The sequence below is a fragment of the Acromyrmex echinatior genome, chromosome 3 (genome assembly GCF_024713525.1).
Source record: "Acromyrmex echinatior isolate Ae372 chromosome 3, ASM2471352v2, whole genome shotgun sequence".
NCBI lineage: Eukaryota > Metazoa > Arthropoda > Insecta > Hymenoptera > Formicidae > Acromyrmex > Acromyrmex echinatior.
The window spans coordinates 15841641-15861486 of record NC_141854.1 but is presented as its reverse complement, the minus strand read 5'-3'; the positions used below and the strand labels follow the sequence as shown (position 1 = coordinate 15861486).

General features: G+C 27.6%; 1 protein-coding gene across 2 annotated transcripts; it reads right to left on the bottom strand.

Moving 5' to 3' along the window:
* Positions 1–962: 962 nt before the first annotated feature.
* Positions 963–17912, bottom strand: Pvr (PDGF- and VEGF-receptor related). Of its 2 annotated transcripts, none has more exons than XM_011061803.2 (22): positions 17757–17912; positions 13970–14103; positions 13346–13541; positions 13097–13221; positions 12274–12418; positions 11562–11701; positions 10765–10939; positions 9188–9311; positions 8858–9033; positions 8573–8739; positions 8345–8489; positions 7841–7996; positions 7177–7356; positions 6214–6356; positions 5958–6126; positions 5764–5864; positions 5381–5531; positions 5077–5301; positions 4721–4889; positions 3914–4190; positions 3180–3617; positions 963–2883 (listed from the first exon to the last, which is right to left on the bottom strand). In XM_011061803.2, the coding sequence occupies exons 1-22, from the start codon at positions 17815–17817 to the stop codon at positions 2212–2214; spliced, it is 4269 nt and encodes a 1422-aa protein (XP_011060105.1). In that variant the 5' UTR covers positions 17818–17912; the 3' UTR covers positions 963–2211. The 2 variants fall into 2 exon arrangements, with proteins under 2 accessions (XP_011060105.1, XP_011060106.1); XM_011061804.2 differs by having other exon boundaries at positions 3914–4157.
* Positions 17913–19846: the final 1934 nt, after the last annotated feature.

Here is a 19846-nt window from a genome sequence, read left to right as displayed (position 1 = left end):
GGGCAAAATGATATCCATATATCTTCTAAACAAAAACGTGTCACAAAGTAATATATTCATAAAAAGTTTCTTTTTTCATTTTGTTTTAGAATGGTGAGAAACTATAAATTCCTGGAAAACAAATTTATGGAAAAAATTGAGAGAAAATCAGATAATTGTGAACGTTCATATTTATCAGTTAGGTAACCGGTTATCTAATTTAAGTTGTAGAACAGAAATTTTATTTTATTGCGAGCATGAAGTCAGTCTATCGAAGATAACAATCGACATGTTAATAAATAAGAAGAAATGGTAATACAAATGTTCATATTATATATATATATTATTATATATGTATAATACAGTGAGTGCAAAAAGTATTCGTATAGAGAAATTATTTTTTAAAAAAACTTTATTTTTAAAAAGTAAATATTATCCAGCAAAAAATGAGGATCGAATTGATGTCGAATCGATATAAATACGATGATTTCAATATCAAATTGACGTCAATTCGATGTTTAATTGACGATTATTTTTTGCTGAGTAATTAACAATTTATTCGTAAAGAATAAAATAGACTATGTTTCTTAAAATTATAGTATATACTAAAAAGATGTTAGTATTAATTATAGAAAATATCTGAAAAATAAGCGACAGTTAAAAATTGTATTGTTTGCATGCTCAAAAGTATTCGTATAGTTGAGAAATTTAGCTTCTAAAGTCAAGAATGCTCAATATAAGAACAAAATGTATATGCGAAGCTCATTTGTTAATGTAAAAACAAAATGTATTCAATAAAATTGTATAAAATTGCTAATTAATGTTTGTTTTCTACAAATAAGATACTTTTTTATAAAAAATTTTTTTGTACGAATACTTTTTGCTTTCACTATATATAATATTTGCTTTGATTGTTTTTTAGTTTTTAGATATAATTACTATTTTATAAAAATAATATTTTATAAAAATAAAACACGAGAATATATTATGTACCTCATATGCCATATATTTCACTTGTACAAAATTTGTTTCTAATTTAATATAATTCAGTCCTAATGAAGAAATCCTAATGTCCTAATAAAGAAATGTGCAAATGTTATAAATGTTAAGTACAAAAATTGAGGAGATCTTTATTTACATATTTAATATTGTTACACACACACACACACACACACACACACGCGCGCGCGCGCGCGCGCGCATGCATATTCACATATAAGAAAAAGCGTATTTTAGCACTTTTATGAATTTATACAGTTTATTTTTCATAAAAAATTAATGAAAAAATTTTCTTTGTCATGATTATGTGTTTGCGATAAAGTAAAGAGATAAAAAATAAAAGTGAATAACTATATATGTATAAGCATACAAACTTTGAGTTGTGATGGAAATAAAACATATTAGTGATCAAATAGAAAATCTATAACGCATTGTTTCTTATTTTCTTTATGTATCATCTTACTTAGGTATACATGTACTTCTAAGCATTGTACTTTGTACGTCATTAAAGACAGTATTGTAATGATAAAAATATTATAAATGATGATACCCTAATAATATCACACTAATTAAGTATCTAAATTTCATATTTTTTAGATAACAAATAAATGTGCATAATCCAATTATTTCACATTATACTCTGTATAAGCAAATAAATCAATAGCGTGTAAATATACAATTTGTCAAATATTTTTATTATTTACATGAAAACAGTATCTCAAAGAATTTGATAAATGTTTCGAATTCTATGCATTTTCCAATTGGAATGCGTCACAGTATTTGAATGTTAATTCTTAAAATTAGGTAGTGGCACTTTTTCGTACTTATTAATAAAAATGATTTTTATAAACTTGAGAAAGTATGTAAACAATTTTGTATGGTATAAATTGCTATTATAAAAAATAAATAAAATTAAAATATTTGCGTATTATGCATGAATATACTGCTTCTCTCTTTTGCCTTGACTCAATAAGAAATGGTTTTTTTATTTCTACTTATACTAATGCATTCTCGATATGCTATGATCGCCATATGGCACATTAACTGAGAAATATTAAATTCGATATTATATCGCGTATTATTAGGTAAATTTCATTTATAACAATATAAAAGGTCGTAAGATCATTGCAGTGCAGAATTATGAATAAATTACTAAATTCTGCACTGAATCTTAATATTCAGTAAATAATTTAGTATTCACAACGGCACATAACTACAAAATTCCCAAACGGACTAAGTTTTCTGGTCCACCTCGTGATTACTGATCATCACGTAACTAGGATTGCTGAAACTATCCGGTATACCCTTTCTCAAATCATTCTTCTGTTTTGGCATGTTCACGTAATTATCTTGCATGCAGATGATGGACGGCGCATAATCTTTTTTTTTCAAGTCCGTCGTATCCATTTGTGCATCATTCACGTCCATGTCGTTCAGATCTATTAAATGAAGATTCCGTGGCGCGTTGCAATAACCAGAATCTCGATCGATCGGTCTATCGACTGTTTGATCCTTCATCGCTTGTCTTTGTCGTGCGAATTCTGCTCTTCGCTCGTGAACATTGATCGGTTTTAGGTAGGGATCCTCCTCAGTATGCTTCAGCATGGGAGACAGCTCGACCGCGTCCTCGGAATCCGATGCGGGCGATGGAAACTCAAAGTGCGAGTGTTCCTGATGTGGTCTAGGACTAAATATTCCGGACTCATCTGTCGGACAACCGGGGCTCATACATAAGTACGATGAATCCGGCGCGCCTTTTGAGAATGGCGAGTTCACATAATCGTGACTCGGCGACGATAGAACTGTGTGATCCGGCGCGGACATCATTGTCAAATAGTCGTTTTTGCCGCTTTCCAGATTCATCGTGTTCATATCCATGTACGGTGTATTTAGACTAATGTAATGCTGGAACAGAGATAAAAAACATTTTTGTTATGTATTGCGTCTACTTTGAAACTTATATTATTAATATATTAATTAATCACTTAATTATATTAATATTATATTAATTAAATAATTAAATTTCAATAATTTAAATATATAATTCCTTATTCTTAATGCTAAACATTTTTATTGTGTTTTATATTGTTTATTATGTATTCCTTTTTTAAAGAACTATTTATTTATACATATATTATACTTCTTTTGGTTTGTGTTACGATCTAATATTCTTATGAAAGAAAGATGAAAAAATAACTCACCAATCTCACATTTTCTTCCAATAAATTTCCAATGCTCTCCACGAGATCCGTAAAGCTTGGACGTAGCGTTGGTTTAGCTTTCCAGCACTGTAACATTATGTCATATACTTCGCGAATAGCGTAATCGGGTTGTTCCATTCTGTAGCCCTCAATCAATTTTTGATATTGCTTTTCTGCTTCCATGCCGGGATACGGCGTCTCAGCCAAGGTGAAAAATTCCCATAGTACTATGCCAAAACTCCATATGTCGGATTGCGTCGAAAACACTCGATCTCTGATCGATTCGATGGCCATCCATTTTATTGGCACTGGGCCGTCACCTTTTTTCTTATAATTGCCATCTTTGTACATAGTCTTTGCTAAACCAAAATCACAAATCTTGACTATGTTGTCCTCGGCAAGCAAGATATTTCTTGCCGCCAGATCTCCATGCAAGACCTGGATAAATATATATATGTTATTATTTAGTTAATGAAAGCATTATTGAAAGAGGCATTTGATGCATAAAATTTATGAAGTGTGAGTATTTAAATAGTTTCAACAATTAAATTTCACCATGACTTGGGGACGATTTTGCAAATCCAATTTTAAAGAGTTAATTCTTTACGTTGCTTGAAATTATGCAATTTTTATTTATTCTACATTTATATTTCATTTTTATTTATTAATAAAATTAAAACATTAACATTTTATGCTTCTTTCGCAATTTCGCATTTATCTATGCCAAAACTTACGTTTCTTTGACAAAGATATTCCATTCCACGTGCTACTTGGAACGCCCAAGACAATAGATCTTGAGTACAGATTGGTTTGAGATGTTGGTCTTTGTAGTCACCGCAGTAATTTGATCTCCATCCTGGTTGAGATGAATTACTGTTGATACAGCCATCTGGTGAGAAGTTAATCTCTGGAGAATCCGGATTCGTTCCCGGACAATAGTGCACCACCACATCGCCAGTGTCTGAATTCGCACTAAGACTGCGAGAAAAGGACAATGCCGCATATTTTATCCTATCATATGGGCAGAAGAGAAAAGGAAAATCTTGTTAAACCGCACCCATTGCATGCACCAGATTGTGTGTGTATTTTACTTAGTGTTTTTTTTATTTAACAGAATACATTTTACAAAGCACAAATGGTTAATCAAGAATTAGAAATCTTTCCTTAGAAATTTCTGGAATTTCTCATGCAGATTAAATTATTAATGCGAGATTCTTTGGCGTTAGTAATATAAATTTATAATAAATATAAATTTATTTCAATAAAAATACATTTAATTAAAATTAAACGATATAAAATCATTAATTATCCAATTTTAATTCAATTGATACTCTCTCTAAGATATCATACATAAAGCACAAATATTTGCTTTTTAATTAATTCACATTGTATTTATATAAAAGCATGAGATTTCAAATGCAGCCAGTTTAGAATGCAATAAAAAATATTTCCTAAATGTTAGTTATACTTACTAATAAAAAAAGATAAATATGATAGTTATAATAATAACAGACTGTTTAAAAAATGATCGGTAGACAAACCTGTTATTACTACTGACGCTACTAGTTCTCATCAGTATATCCATACCGATATTAAGATCGAGTTTCCCAGTCTTAGGATCAATTTGATTAATAAAATCATTTCTATGTCGTAAAAGGTAATTATGCAAATTGCCGAAACGACAATATTCGACGATCACCAGTAATTCGCCTATTGTATAATATAACAATTTTAATTATTAACGCTTGATAGCATGCTTAACTTTATCTGTTCTGTCTTTGCTCACAATTGAATAGATATATTTTTACTTATATGTATATGTATATGTTTTTAAAAGTGCGACATTTTAATAAAGCATAATTACTAAATGTAATTTTTGTTTTTCAACAATACATACGTTTGGATATATTTTTAGTGCAAGCACCAAGAAGATTAACGACATTTAGATGCTTTCCAAGATGCACCATAATTTTAAGTTCGCTCGCAAGTGCACGAACATAAGTAGGATTCGTAGTTCGACGAACCATCTTCACAGCAACGGTAGTAACAGTTTCACTTTCGCATATTCCATGCGCTTCCGCCTTCATTACAACGCCGAATTCACCACTTCCCAATTGTTTTCCTAAAAAAATAATCGAAATGATTATTATATTAAACTGGCTTGATATTTATTATATTATGCAAAGCACAATCACGCTTACCGAGCTTTAATCGTTCCCTTGGAAACTCCCACTTTTTATCGTAAGGAAGTAATTCTGCTTGATCGTCAACTGTTAAATCTGGATTTAAACATTCTAAAGCACCTTCTTCAAAGTGCATAAGTCCTGCTTCCATCAATTCTTTCCTCATTTTCTATGTAACAATTCAATTTTAATTTAATTATCCATAAAATATTTTCTTATAACGTTATATGGAATTATATTTCATATAGAATAATAAAAAAGTTTGCCTACTTTTTGTGTTTATTAAATCATTATAATATATTACTATAATAATTTTATAAATATACAAAACTTTATCACAAACTTTTTTGTTGCCCTATATGTTTCTATATAAATTATAAATTATAAAATGTATAATTTACCTTTTCACGACGAACTTTAATCGTGAAAAAGATTGCTAATATCACTAGGAAAAAACCCAGAATAGCTATTGAAGTAGCTAATATTATGTCAAGTTTGTGCCCTAAAAAAATTTTAAGTTTTTTAATATATATTATTCTTAATATTATTTTTTTATAATACAATATTTGTTGTTGTAATATTGTTTAAAGCTTACATTTTGCATTTTTCACTGTTATCTGTTGATAAGTCTCATTGGTACCCAGTCGGCTAATAGCCCGGCATGAATATTTACCACTGTCGTGATGTTTTAAATATTTGATATTAAGTTCTTGATAATTATATTTAAAAAAATATTGATCATTTTCTTTTAACAATACATTGTCCTAAAAATTATTAAACATAGAATATAGTATACATCGCACTTTTTATTTTATTTTATTAAACGAGAATAATTATAAATGCATATGTACCTTATACCACGTAACTGTTGGTTTGGGCATTCCTTCAGTAAAACATTGCAAAATTACCGTCTTGTGACCTTCGGCCATCACATCGATAGTTCTTATTTTAGTTTCATTCATATTTGTTTTGGTAAAATATGGTGATACCGGATCTGTATAACATCGATTGTATAACAAAATCAGTTTGAACATTTTATCACGTAAACAGATATTGATTTAGAATAATAGACATATTTTTATAATAAATAGCTTTATGTATACGAAGATATTACTCATATCAGTTGCCACGATTTATGAGATACTTTCGATGGATTGACGATAAAATTTTTCTAAAAAGTTTGTCGATTTTTAATAAAAAAATAATTGTGTAGGAAAAATTTCAAAATTGTTCATTTTTTTAACAAACTAAAATCAAATTATGTTTTTTTAAATAGAATCATATTTTTTTTCTATATTTTTATAATATATGAAAAGATAAATTAATTGATATATATGTAATATTATAATTAACATATTATAATTAACATTATAATATTATAATTAACATAATATTATAATTAACATTGACCCAAGATAATTCAATTAATATTTACAAGATAATTCACGAATTTGTCATTGATAATTAAAGCAGAGATAAATGTAAATAAACATGAATGTAGAGAGCATACATAGGAACATACACACATAAGAAATAGTAATCGTCGAATTGATTCGTCGAAATACGTAAAGAAGAATCGAAACACATATAAGTAACAATCGATTTGAGGAATATCCTGTATATTCTCATATATATTTCATATAATATAAATTTTTAAAACATTCCGAATTTAATAAATATTAAATATATGTATAAAACTTCTTCGAAAAAATGTATTTATAAAATATTAATTGTGAATTAAAATCAAATATATGTATAAATAATTATTAAATATATGTATAAATACTATAAATTAAATAATTATATTGATGTACCATGAATAATTAATTTATAGTTTGCATAATCAGAAAGGATATCTGGGGCCTCGTAATACACTGTAGTCATGATTTTTCCAATACAGAAATAATTTTCAGCATCTGATTCTTGGACACGATAGAGTTTCAACGTTGATCGATAAGTGAATGGAGTTTTATGTCGCACAATTTGTAATCTTTCTAAAAATAACAAAGATATAATCAATATTTACGTTAAATCATCTATAAGTGTGTATGCGCGCACACGTGCGTGCGTGCGTGCGTGTGCGGGTGCGTGTGTTTTTATTAACATTTATAAAAAATATTTTATATATCATCATATATAATATAAAAATAATATACGTACATGTATAATATAAAAATAAGATATTAATTATTAAGTTATTAATAAAATATTATTATACTTAACTTAATTAAAGTAAAGAAACTAATGATTACTGTTATAAAAATTATATTATAAATTTTAAGTGTAATTACAAATATTAAATTATTATACGCATAATATATAAATTGTATTTTTACCTATCATTTTTTGTAAAAACATTAACATTTTCAGAATTTATTTTTTTCAAAAAAGATTCTAAGATTTATATTATCTTCGATATTATTTATAAGTACTTTCATTTTTTAATTTATTTCGATTTAATTCTCTTAAAATAATTACCTGTTTCCATAAGTGGTTCTTCAGTTTCATTTACTGATATAGTCCATGTAAACTCATCTGTATAATTGTAAACGGAAGCAGCACATATCAATTCTATGTCATCTCCTTTTGTCACAGGCTCTTTTGGTCCAATAATACCAAACGCGCCTAATCCATCTAATTGAAATTTAAAGAAAGATTATTATATTTATTTTTTACATGCAAATCAATAATTGTCATTAATACTTTATTACGATTGGTTTCTATATTTACATTCAATAAAGAACTAAAGATAAAAATCAATCATATTTAATAATCAATCACTGAGTATTCATTGATCTATCTTGTCTATTTTTTAGAATTTACAATTAAAATAAACAAATCCTCTTATTTACAAAATTTAACTTATTAATTGATACATATTCGAAGTATATCAAACAATGTTAATATGATTGCAAATATGATTTCAAATTATATAGCAGTTAGACAAAAAAATATCCTTAAATATTCTTAAAATATTCTTACCTGAAACAAGAATGTTGTCAGTCACAGAATCACAGGCAAGGACATTGCAAGCTTTACATGTTATTTTTCCGGATTCTTCGATAGGCATTTTTAATATCGATTCGAATCTATAACTAGAGCTATAAGCTGCGCTTTGCGTCATATCCTATAAAATTCATATAATTTTCCTGTTATACAGATAAAGATAGAAACATATCTAAAATCAAGTTAATATAAAGTTGTATTTACCGTCGGATATATAGTTGTTGAATTCTCAAGTGATGGATAATTAGGACATCTCAGAAAACTCCATGTTATGTTCGGAGACGGATTTGATATTACTTCACAATGAAATTCTGTACTTTCGTTTGGTGGATAATAAGAGTCAATACGCGTCAATATAGAAACCGGCTTAGCTGAAATTAATAGTAATGCAATATGACTAAAGTTATAAACAAATAGTTGTACATTATTATATTTACAGTGTATTTACTACAATCTTTTTTAATTAACGTTACAAGATAATTTCGATACCTATGACATTTAATGTAAAGTTCAATTTTTCGATCATGTAGTCATTTTTTGCTTCAAGTGTATAATTTCCTGAGTCCATGACACTCAATGACATTATTTTCAAAATAGTAGCTGTTACACTTGTATTCACGAAATATTTTGGGCTCTCTATAATTTCCTCAGAATTCGGTTTGAACCTACAATAAATAAATATTTAACATATTTATTACAAGTAACAAATAATACAAAAAAATACACGTCTTAATTACACGTGATTGATTAATTTATTTGCATGAATACATTAATATAATTTTCTAATTTTAAAAAGTAGATTTTCTTATAATACTTTACCACTCTAAATGGGGTTTCGGCCATCCATCGACATATACGACCCACTGAACATAATTGCCGCTTTCTGCTTGATAATATTTATCGGTATGTTGAGGGATAAGATGGATATATTTCATTTGAGGGTCTGAAATAAAAACATATCAATTCGTTTTACATACAAAAAATATAGGATAGGTAATCCAACAAATTAATAGTACAGTGCAGTGCATTAATTTGCTGGGTCATAGTAGCGATTTACCGAAAATAAAAAAATGCAGTATTAAAAAGTTGATAAAAAATTCTGAAAAAATTCTTAGAATTCTATGAGAAGGAAATAAATGATTTTTGTCTTTTTGCAATTTTTCTGTAAAGTTGATAGTATTTGAGTAAAAAAATAAACATAGTAGCTGTTCTATAAGTTGACGCAGCGAATTAATGCATTGTACCATACATTATACATTGTACCATACATTATGAACCATTGCGATATTTCATAAATGCAATGTTATCAGATTGTGCTACTATCATGCAACGACTCGCATTTGAACCTCTCCTCAGTTCTTCAGTCGATTGGCAGATGATGACTGTGTAGTGTCATATTTTAAGAAGTTTGGGTTACAAAGTAAGTTTTACGTATTTTTTATGTTTTCGTTGTTATGTCTATCATTTTTTTCTATTGTGTGATAATTTTGGGTGCACATTTGGCTTTATTATTCTGTAAGCAACTTTTTCTGTTATATTGTATTATTTTACACCAATTATTTAGGAGATTATCGTGGAAAAGATTAGGTGGTCTACAATGAATTATTTTGACGTAATGAACCATGGTAGACCATATCGTAGACCATATAACCTTTTTACGATAATCTTTAAAATAATAATTCATTGTAATAATTATTTAGAATACCCCCCCCCCCCTCTCCTCTCCACCTAAAATCTCAATAAAAGTATACTCATTTGACGCGTTTACATTCAAAATAAAAGAAAAACGCAGTGATCGACCTTGTGAATCCTCCATCTTATAATCTTTATCTATTTTATAAATAAACATTTTAAAATATAGCAAAACTAAAATAATCTCAATAATTCGCAGTATAAAACATGTAGTTTATTATTAAAAATAGCATGTGTGTTTATTGTGTACACACCCCTTGTATACAATGAATCACTTCCCCATTTTTTAAATAATCGAAATTGTGGCTAAATTTGAAAAATAACTTAAAAGTTATTGTTTACAATATGTAGCCAACTAAATTCACAAACTGTATGCCAAAACTCAAATCTTCAATTCAATAATTGAAAGGGATGTAAGCCTCTGAAATTTACATGATTCATTGTTGAACTACCCTAAACAAAATTTGCACTAATTTTATATTAATACATTGTAATACACATTGCATGATTTTTTAAAATATGTATATACCTGTTTTATAATACTTGTATATAATCAGCCAATTAAGATTTATTGCATGTATACATACATATGTGTGTGTGTGTGTGTGTGTGTAAATATATATATATATATATATATATATATATATCACAAATATAGGTTTTTTAGTTATATGTATCTGATAATAAATTAATAATAAACTAACCGTGTATCGTAATATTCTTCGTTATCTTCTTGATGTCATGAATCGACCTAATGACGCACTCATATTCTCCCGCGTCTTCGTCCGTTACGTTAAGTATCGTCAACTGACACGTAACTAAGACAGAATTCCCGTCAAGCTGTTTTCTGAATTGCTGAGTGCTTATTCTACCGCTATTCTACAAATAAAAAAACAAAGTCACATGTGTATATGCGAATAATAAATATTCCAATCGAAAAGATCTAGAAAACCTGTATTGCTTGTACGTTAAGAAGATATGCATTTTCAATTTTTAGGTAGGAGAGTGAAAAATTTCTCTCTTAGAGCCTTCAAATTAGAATTTTGTCTTCTAATTTTTATTTGATGAAAGAATAAATAATTAGTGATATTAACTTCGGTTAAAAAATTTTCTCCTATTTTTTTAAAGATAATAAAAATAATTAACATATTATGTCCGTGAGACTGGTTAAAAAAGATATAAAAAAGAATCTGTGGAAAGAAGAAATTCTTCTCGTTACTATTAGGTGTTGGAATTAATTCGTAGCGTTTTTAATGAAAGAATGTTATTTATTTCACATGAGCATTAAAAAATACATTAATGAAAGTACTTCCCATCTTGTAAAACGCTACGAATTAATTCCAACACCTAATATATATATATTAGTTGTGCAGATTTTTTTTCTACATTACCAATTGAGGTAATGTAAAAATGTAGCACTTGTGCCAACACTTGTTGCTACATTCAAAATTAAGATTTAATTTTACTCTAATTCTGTTTTTTATTACACAAGATGATTTACCTGTTGCGGCGTATTCCAATCGAATACATATCGCATTGATATTTCTACTTCAACAGTACAATTTACGTAAAGATCTTGTCCACGTGTAACATGCAGAAGACTCTCATCTTGAATTTTTGGATCAGGTAAGGTTCGTTTTACTATGCAAATAATTTAATCATTTTTATTAAATGGAACAATCGACATTGTTTTAGCATGAAATTTGAATGATTAAAATTATGGAGCGATGCTTTCGAATGTCATAGGAAAGAGTGGGAGAACTGCAAATACCTAAGAGAAAAGTTAAATAAACGATTATTTATTAACTATATAGAAGTTCATATTCAAAGCATATTAGCTTTAAACTAAAATAATTGTCATTTATATATTATCGGTGTTAACTATAATTTTAAACAAAAAGACAAGACTCAAGATTCGACATTATCCGTGGCAACAGATAATTCCGAACAATACAAGAGTTTTGTTTAAAATTATATTAATATGACTATATGTTAATTATTTAATATTGTTAATATTATTGTAATTATTTATTATTGTTTAAAGTCAATAACTGAAGTGTCCTTAAAGACTGCTATGATTGATAAATAATCATCAGCTTTATTTAACTTTTTCGTTAAGTATTTGCAGTTTCCAGGTTCTTCTCTATATATACTTACATATATTACATAATATATGTGACTAAATTAACATCTCGAATTGAGACCACACTTACGATGTACGGATAATACGTAATTGACCGCGTGCTCCTCGCCGTCCTTCTCTATCGAGCACTTGTACCAATTGCTATCTTTTACTAGTAGGTTCCTAATCGTGAAACCAATTCTGGGATCAAATGATGCATTCTTTAATTCTTCTTCCTGCATTAAAGTTGAAAGATTTTAAAAACATTTTGCAATGAATAACAAGTTAATAAAATTAGCTATTTTTGATGATATTTTATCATAATATCAATTTATAACGTATATTAGAAAAAAAAAACTTTAAGAGCGCAATAATATACTAACGCAATAATATACTTTTTAATTTGTAAAACTTTACAAGAATTGTTAAATTTATTTTTTTGATATGATATTATAAAAAAAATTAAAACTCTTCTAAAAAGATAAATCTATGAATAAGGATATAATATATGTTAATTCTATATTTCCTTTTTTTCTTCTCAGTGAATTTTCATTGTGACGTAACTGCATGTTTTACAAGGGTCGACTCGTGACACATGAAAAAATTTAAGCAAAAAGATCTAAGCAATAAAGAAATGAAATGTTAGATTACTATTGGCTACATTATGATCTTACGGTTTCTACTGTGAATAGCTAATTTGCTTATCGCTTTATTACGTTTTATTGCTTAAACTTTTTTTGTGTGGCCTGGCTCTAAGCGTGAAGATAAAATATATTGATATATTTCAACACATTTAAAGTTTTTAAATTTTTGAATCTATGTGTTAATCATTTAGAACCGAATATAATTTTATTTAATTTTATTTTTAAATTATTGCAAATTATCTTCTGCTAATTTATCTGTAATGTACTCACGTTATTATCGGATAAAATTGGTATTAAATCTGGCGATGTAAGTCTGCATGGTATTATGATGCTACCGCCAGCAACAGCACTCAAATGGGCATAAGTATCCGCTTCAACAAATAAATTTGTATTGGCTGCAACAATGAATGTTGAATGCAATATGGAGACGCAAATAAGATGCAATGGCAAGTAAGATGCAAGCACAAATGTTTCTTCATTGATCCGCATATTAACGAGATGCACACGATTTGATCTTACATTTTACATAAACGTACAACCAGTTCATCTCGGGATCCTCTCTCTCGTAGGAATTTGTAATAATTTCAACATTGTGATCGGCGCAACCGTACCAGCCTGTATCACCGAAAACGGTGTTTGGCCTTTCAAAGACATATTTGTAAATGTTATTAATTTCATCGTTTTCTTTGGTCTTTTTAGGAGTTGAAGTATTAACCTGTCAGAATAATAAAAGGTTTGATATACCTATATGTTAAAAATTAAAATTTCCAAAATTTGTACAATAATATTGCTTTTTAGAAAATATATTTCAAAATTTGTTTACCTGTAAAAGAAAAAATATCAATTTCTCTTACTAAACTATTTAGATAATAATTATGAATTATGAATTTAGATAATAATTATGAAAGAACTTTATATGTATACAATAACTACAAAAGCGTAATAAACAATTCATCAAAATTTTATTTAATTTTGTAATAGATTATTCAAACAATTTTTATATAGGGATGAAAAATATTCCAATCCTTCTAATGTAATTAGACTTATAACTTCTAATATAAGATAAGATATAGCGATATTAATTAAGCAATGAGTAGGTAATGTCGGAGAAATTAATTTATAAATAAAATTTATAGTGCATACCGATTCTCCAAAGTCATTGGGATAAATAAACTGAATTGGTGTGGAGCCAGTGCATGTAATTTCTAAAGGTTCTCCTTCATTAATTACGATTTGATCTTGATTGGGCGAGATAATTGGTTTATTACTTGCCGTTACTAAAAAAAATCAAAATTATTAATTTGTATAATTTAAATACGACCTTTGCTTCTCTTATATCTGTATTGCTAAAATTTATCAGACAATTGATAATCTTTTTTTATAATTTTAACAGAGAAATGTTATTTATTTCAAAATATCGTATCAATAATATTCAATAGCTACTTTTAAATTGCGATTTATCTTACGATAATACGACCGTGCATTTCTGACGAAATACTATAGAAGCTAATGTTGCGCAAAAGGCGGGAATAATGGTTAACAGTTCCGAAAGAAACGTCGTCACGTTAGCCGCAATGTCCTGCGGATGATTGGCTTTATCTGACTCTCCTCGTTACACTCTCGTCTATATGAAAGGACGCACGTGCCGTCAGTCTGTTTCTGCACAAATGCGACTGTGAGGAAGGAAGTCCTTTTTTCCTCTCTTGATAATGAGTTCGTATTATCAGCCAGTGTGTTTGTTGCAGAAGCCGTAAGAAATATAGAAACGCGAGCAACTGGGATTTGTAAATGAATGGGAATGTAAATGATTTGTACGAATGATTTCAAACTGATTCGAATATAGTAAAGAAAGCTGCATATACAAATTTATGACGGCAAGTTTATGTGTTAATCTCTGCACAGTCATGTACGTAAATATGATATGAATCTTGTAAATAGCATAATAAAAAAGACTGTCGCGTTACTGGAAATATCTTTGTATTGTCAGATCACAAAATCATAATTAAAAATGATTGGGAGATATGACGGAATAAAATAAAAATTAATAAGAATTATTAATCAAATTTGAAAAAATTTGATCTTCGAACTTAATCCTAATTTTCTAATAAAAAATTTAAAAAATTTGATAGTCAAATTATATTTATATATTTAATTATATATATAGATTTAAAAATATTTAAAGTGATTCATTAGTAAAATATCGAAAATATGTAAGGGGTACCTCATATCAGGGCTTATCTAAAATCACAAATATCTGTTATAATTTGGATAAAATATTGAAACTACGTGTATATATATTAATGAAATAGTATGAAACATACGTAATAAATCAAGAGCTGTATCTTTATCAAACAAAGAGACGTTGTGTTTACTTTTCGAGGTTAAATTTGTACGCAAGTTTATGCATACAAATATCTTTCCAGAATAGCCGACAATCTATTACTTTTTTGTATTTTTATAAAAAACTGTGATAGTAATAATCTCTATGGAACTTTTGCAATATGGCCTTTTATAAAATAAATATTAAAAATAATAAAATCATTATATTACAAATATTATTTCTTTGAAGCATTAAAGATGCTATAAAAATAAATTTGAAAGGATAGCAATATTAACAAGAAAAAATAAAACAACATGATGTTATTTCTAAAAATATGCGTTTGTGGTGAACTGCTCTGAATATGTTGTCATCGAACAGAACATGTACTGCACAAATGAAATGACTAATGCTATCACGTATTATTCATTTCCAATGCTGTTAATATCATCGGTGTTTTTTTTTAAATGATGTACACATCTTAGGGATGATTCTACTTTTGTTATCCATTGTGATCTGTATGGAACATCTTTAGGTGCTACATTACGAGTCGACCTTGGTTACATTAATTGATCATATTATTGAATGTCCTAATAAAAATCATTGTTATTTGTTAAGACGCCGCATGAAAGAACCAAGTTCAATAAAATTTCATTAATAGATGTACCGCTGAGAGATCGGTTATGAAAACTCGTAAAGAAATATCTTATATAAAAAATAAGTAAAAAGTAAATATATTTTAGGAGATATTTATTTAACATAAAACGTTGTATTATTCCAAATTGCTAATACAATTCAGCAACAATTAGTTATTATGTTAATTAAAATCACATAGGCTCATTAAAAATATAATTTTACGTTTAATAAATAATTTTTTAAGATTAAGGAATTTACTTTTTATAGAAATAATTAACTACAGTTACAATTTTTTTTCTTTTAAAAATTTTTCTTCTAAAAATTATTAGGTATTATTTATTGACTCTAAAAAGTAATACTTTATAGTTATAGTTATTCAAAAAATAACGAGTCAGTATTTTTTAGTTAATTTTCTATTGGTTTTTTGTAATATTTCTAAATTGCTATTTTAAATACAAAAATTTCTAACATTATTAAATTATTATACCTATTTATTACACTAAATACTTATATATTGTATTTCTATATATGTATACAATAAATTACGATTGTATTTTAAGAATTTAAATTAAAAGTATATTTAATATATTAATTAAAATATTAATTTGTATCTAATAAATTAATATATACACTTGCCATGGAATTAAAATTATGGGATTACTTTGATTTTTAGTTAAAAAGTTTGTCAAATTTATTTATGATTATAACTTCACGAAAATATTAAGATTACAATTTGATATTTATTGATGCGTTTCTATCATAAGCTCTGATTCTGTTAAAAGTTTATTGTTTTTCTGTGAACGTATGTGCCTGTAACAGTCGTTTTATTGAGATTGTTTTATTGGCTTAGTGTACAGTGAGAGAGATTCGTCGTTTTACGGGTCAAAGTATGAATCACATGGCATTCATGCTACGTGTGTCTTCCAATCTACTATTCCATTCACTAGTCGATTACTCCATCGACTCATGATTATCTATAAGTGGTTCCAGTAAATTTTAATCGTGTTAGTATAGCAATATTCGTTGAGAGAAATTACTGTAAAATTTTGTTATTAAATTGTGAAATATAAGATGACTTCTCTATGAACAAAATAGTGCAGTAATGAAAATTAAAACCGAGTTCCGAGCAAATTTGACAATTCTGACGTTTCTGTTGTGAAGCTATTATAGTTACAAGATAATATATCTACATGATCGTATATTAAATATTTTCAAATTGTCAAAACTTTTTTATGAAATTATAATTAAAATAATGGGACGAAAAAGTAAAATTTTATTATATTGTATAAACTTTATTATATTGTATATTATAGATTTGATATGTGAACTATTACGATTCTGAAAAAAATTCATATCACATCAGAAAAATTAGATATCATATGTGATATATATGTGATAATGTAAATATGTTTTAGAAACTTTTAAGAGCAAAAGTCATGTTTGAATAACATCAAATAAAATCAAAGTTCGACATTCGATTCTGAAGAAAATTCATATCACATCAGAAAAATTAGATATCATATGTGATATATATGTGATAATATAAATCGTTTTAGAAACTTTTAAGAGCAAAAGTCATGTTTGAATAAAATCAAATAAAATCAAAGTTCGACATTCGATTCTGAAAAAAATCATATCACATCAGAAAAATTAGATATCATATGTGATATATATGTGATAATATAAATTGTTTTAGAAACTTTTAAGAGCAAAACTCATGTTTGAATAAAATCAAATAAAATCAAAGTTCGACATTTTTCAGGCAATTTATGAAATGACGCTGAAATGCTAGTTTAATCAACCGATCGGAATTTGTTGAATATGCTTCTACGTCGCGTCGTACACATCGAATAAAAATCCGACCGCGACATCGATAAATGTGACTCAATGGCATCGTGACCACGTGACCACGTTACGTTTCAGTGAAGGATCTCCTTGCACACGAATAATGTGCATCAGGTGTGTCGTATTAATTACCTTGGCAGAGCGCTAAGACGATAAGCGTCTGAACACGGAGTCGTGCGCGGTACGGTAACATTTTTATTTCTCGCACATTTTATTGGTTTCTCACATCTTTGTACATCGATACAGTAACTGAATTTTGCACACTGATGCAACACGAACAGATTGGACGCGTTACGTCTCAAAGAACAGGTCCCGGAATCTCTCCTCGCGGACCCAGTCACTCTCTACTCCGGAGACTTTCATACTGAAGCTCGTCACAGGCACGACTCAACAGGCCCCACCCGGCAGGTTTCCCGTTCGAGTAGTTACAAGAAACAACGTCATCTCTCGACATCATTCGCCTCTTACGAGAGACATTTACATTGAACTGATTCTTAGACCGTTAATCGCACCGGCCGGCAATCGTGTGTATATAAATATATACATAAACTACACTGTAGATTGGCATGTGAAACTATTGCTCCAATTCTGAAAAGAACTCTCCTATATCGTATCAAGAAATTAGATAGGACGACATGATAGAATGATATGGATTGTCTACGAAACTTTTTAAGAGAGAAAAGTTCTTGAATAGAATCAAGTAAAATTTTGTACTCTGTGTCTTACATATATATATATATATATATATATATATATATATATATATAAAACAAATATATTTTTATACTTCATGTTTTCATGAAATATATGTTAATTATCAACTTCAAATTAATATGCGTATTCAAAAATACTAAAGTTTATTTGAAAATTACTTGTATTTCTGTGAATTTGTATTTCTGTTTATACAATTTGGATGTTTTTATAAATTTGCTTAACTTTTAAATATCAAGATAAATAAATAAATAAAAAGATAATATTTTCGAGATATCTAATTTGAAAATATAAATTATTACTTTTTTAACGTAACTTTTACATTATATAATTAAAATTTTTATCTTTATCGCCATGCATCACATAGAGTTATAGTGTTGAATAGGAGAGTAAATAAATAAAGTTGATATAGTACACGCAAATGGCAAAGCAGAACTGCTGTTACAATTCTTGCCAGTAAAATAGATTTGAAATAAAACTTGAGTTAAAACTTTACAACTTTAAATATTAAATCTAATTTAAAATATTGATATTGAAAAGTTTTTATGTAATATTGATGTTTTATTATGCAAAAATTTATCAAATAGTAATGTTTTTAACTTTCTGATTTCGAATGGAAATAGGTTATTCAAGCCGAAAGTTTAAATTTAAATCAAAATTTTAAACGTCATTTGAAGATTAACATTTATCAAAATGCTTGGTACAAAAGTAAGTTTTATGTTTTTTTCGCATAAAATACGAATCTGCAATATAAAATACCTTATTTCATTAAAATATCGATTTTTAGTCTGATTTCGGTTTCTTTGAAACCGTAAGTTGAAAGTATCATGATTCGATAGAGTGTGTCATTATTTATAAAAATTTTTAGAATTTTTGATAAAAACTGCTTCCCTAGTTTTTAAGTAGGTGGCGCGATTAATCTGGGACACCCTACATGTATATATACAGGGTATCTCATTTTAATTTTAATTGTTTACCTCGAATACCTCGAAAAAAATGTATTTTCAATAAAAATGTTTTAGACAAAAATTATATGATTTATGTATGTGTATGATAATCACAAACTGGAAATGTATATGATATATAGGCTTGAAGTTATTATAGAAAAATCCTGAATTTATAAATCCTTAATAATATAGCTAAAAAATAAAATAATGAAATTTCTAAATATGAGATCATTTTATAGAAAATAAATAATCATTTGTTTTTATTTATAATTTCTAATTGCAATTTCAAGCTAACATTAATCTTCTTTACAAAAAATATCAAATATTATCGGAAAAGCTATATTTTACACATTAAATTCCAATCATCTTTGGAATCTAACATGCTAAATTTTTTTGGCGTGCGTGTTTAATTTAATGTTCAAAAATTTATAAGAAACACCTAATCTGATTGAAAATAATTTTTGTTGTAAACTAGTATAATTCTCATCGAACGAATTCATTTACATACGTATACACTACACACACGCCCGTATATTGCAATTTATTAAAGATTTCTTTTTTAGA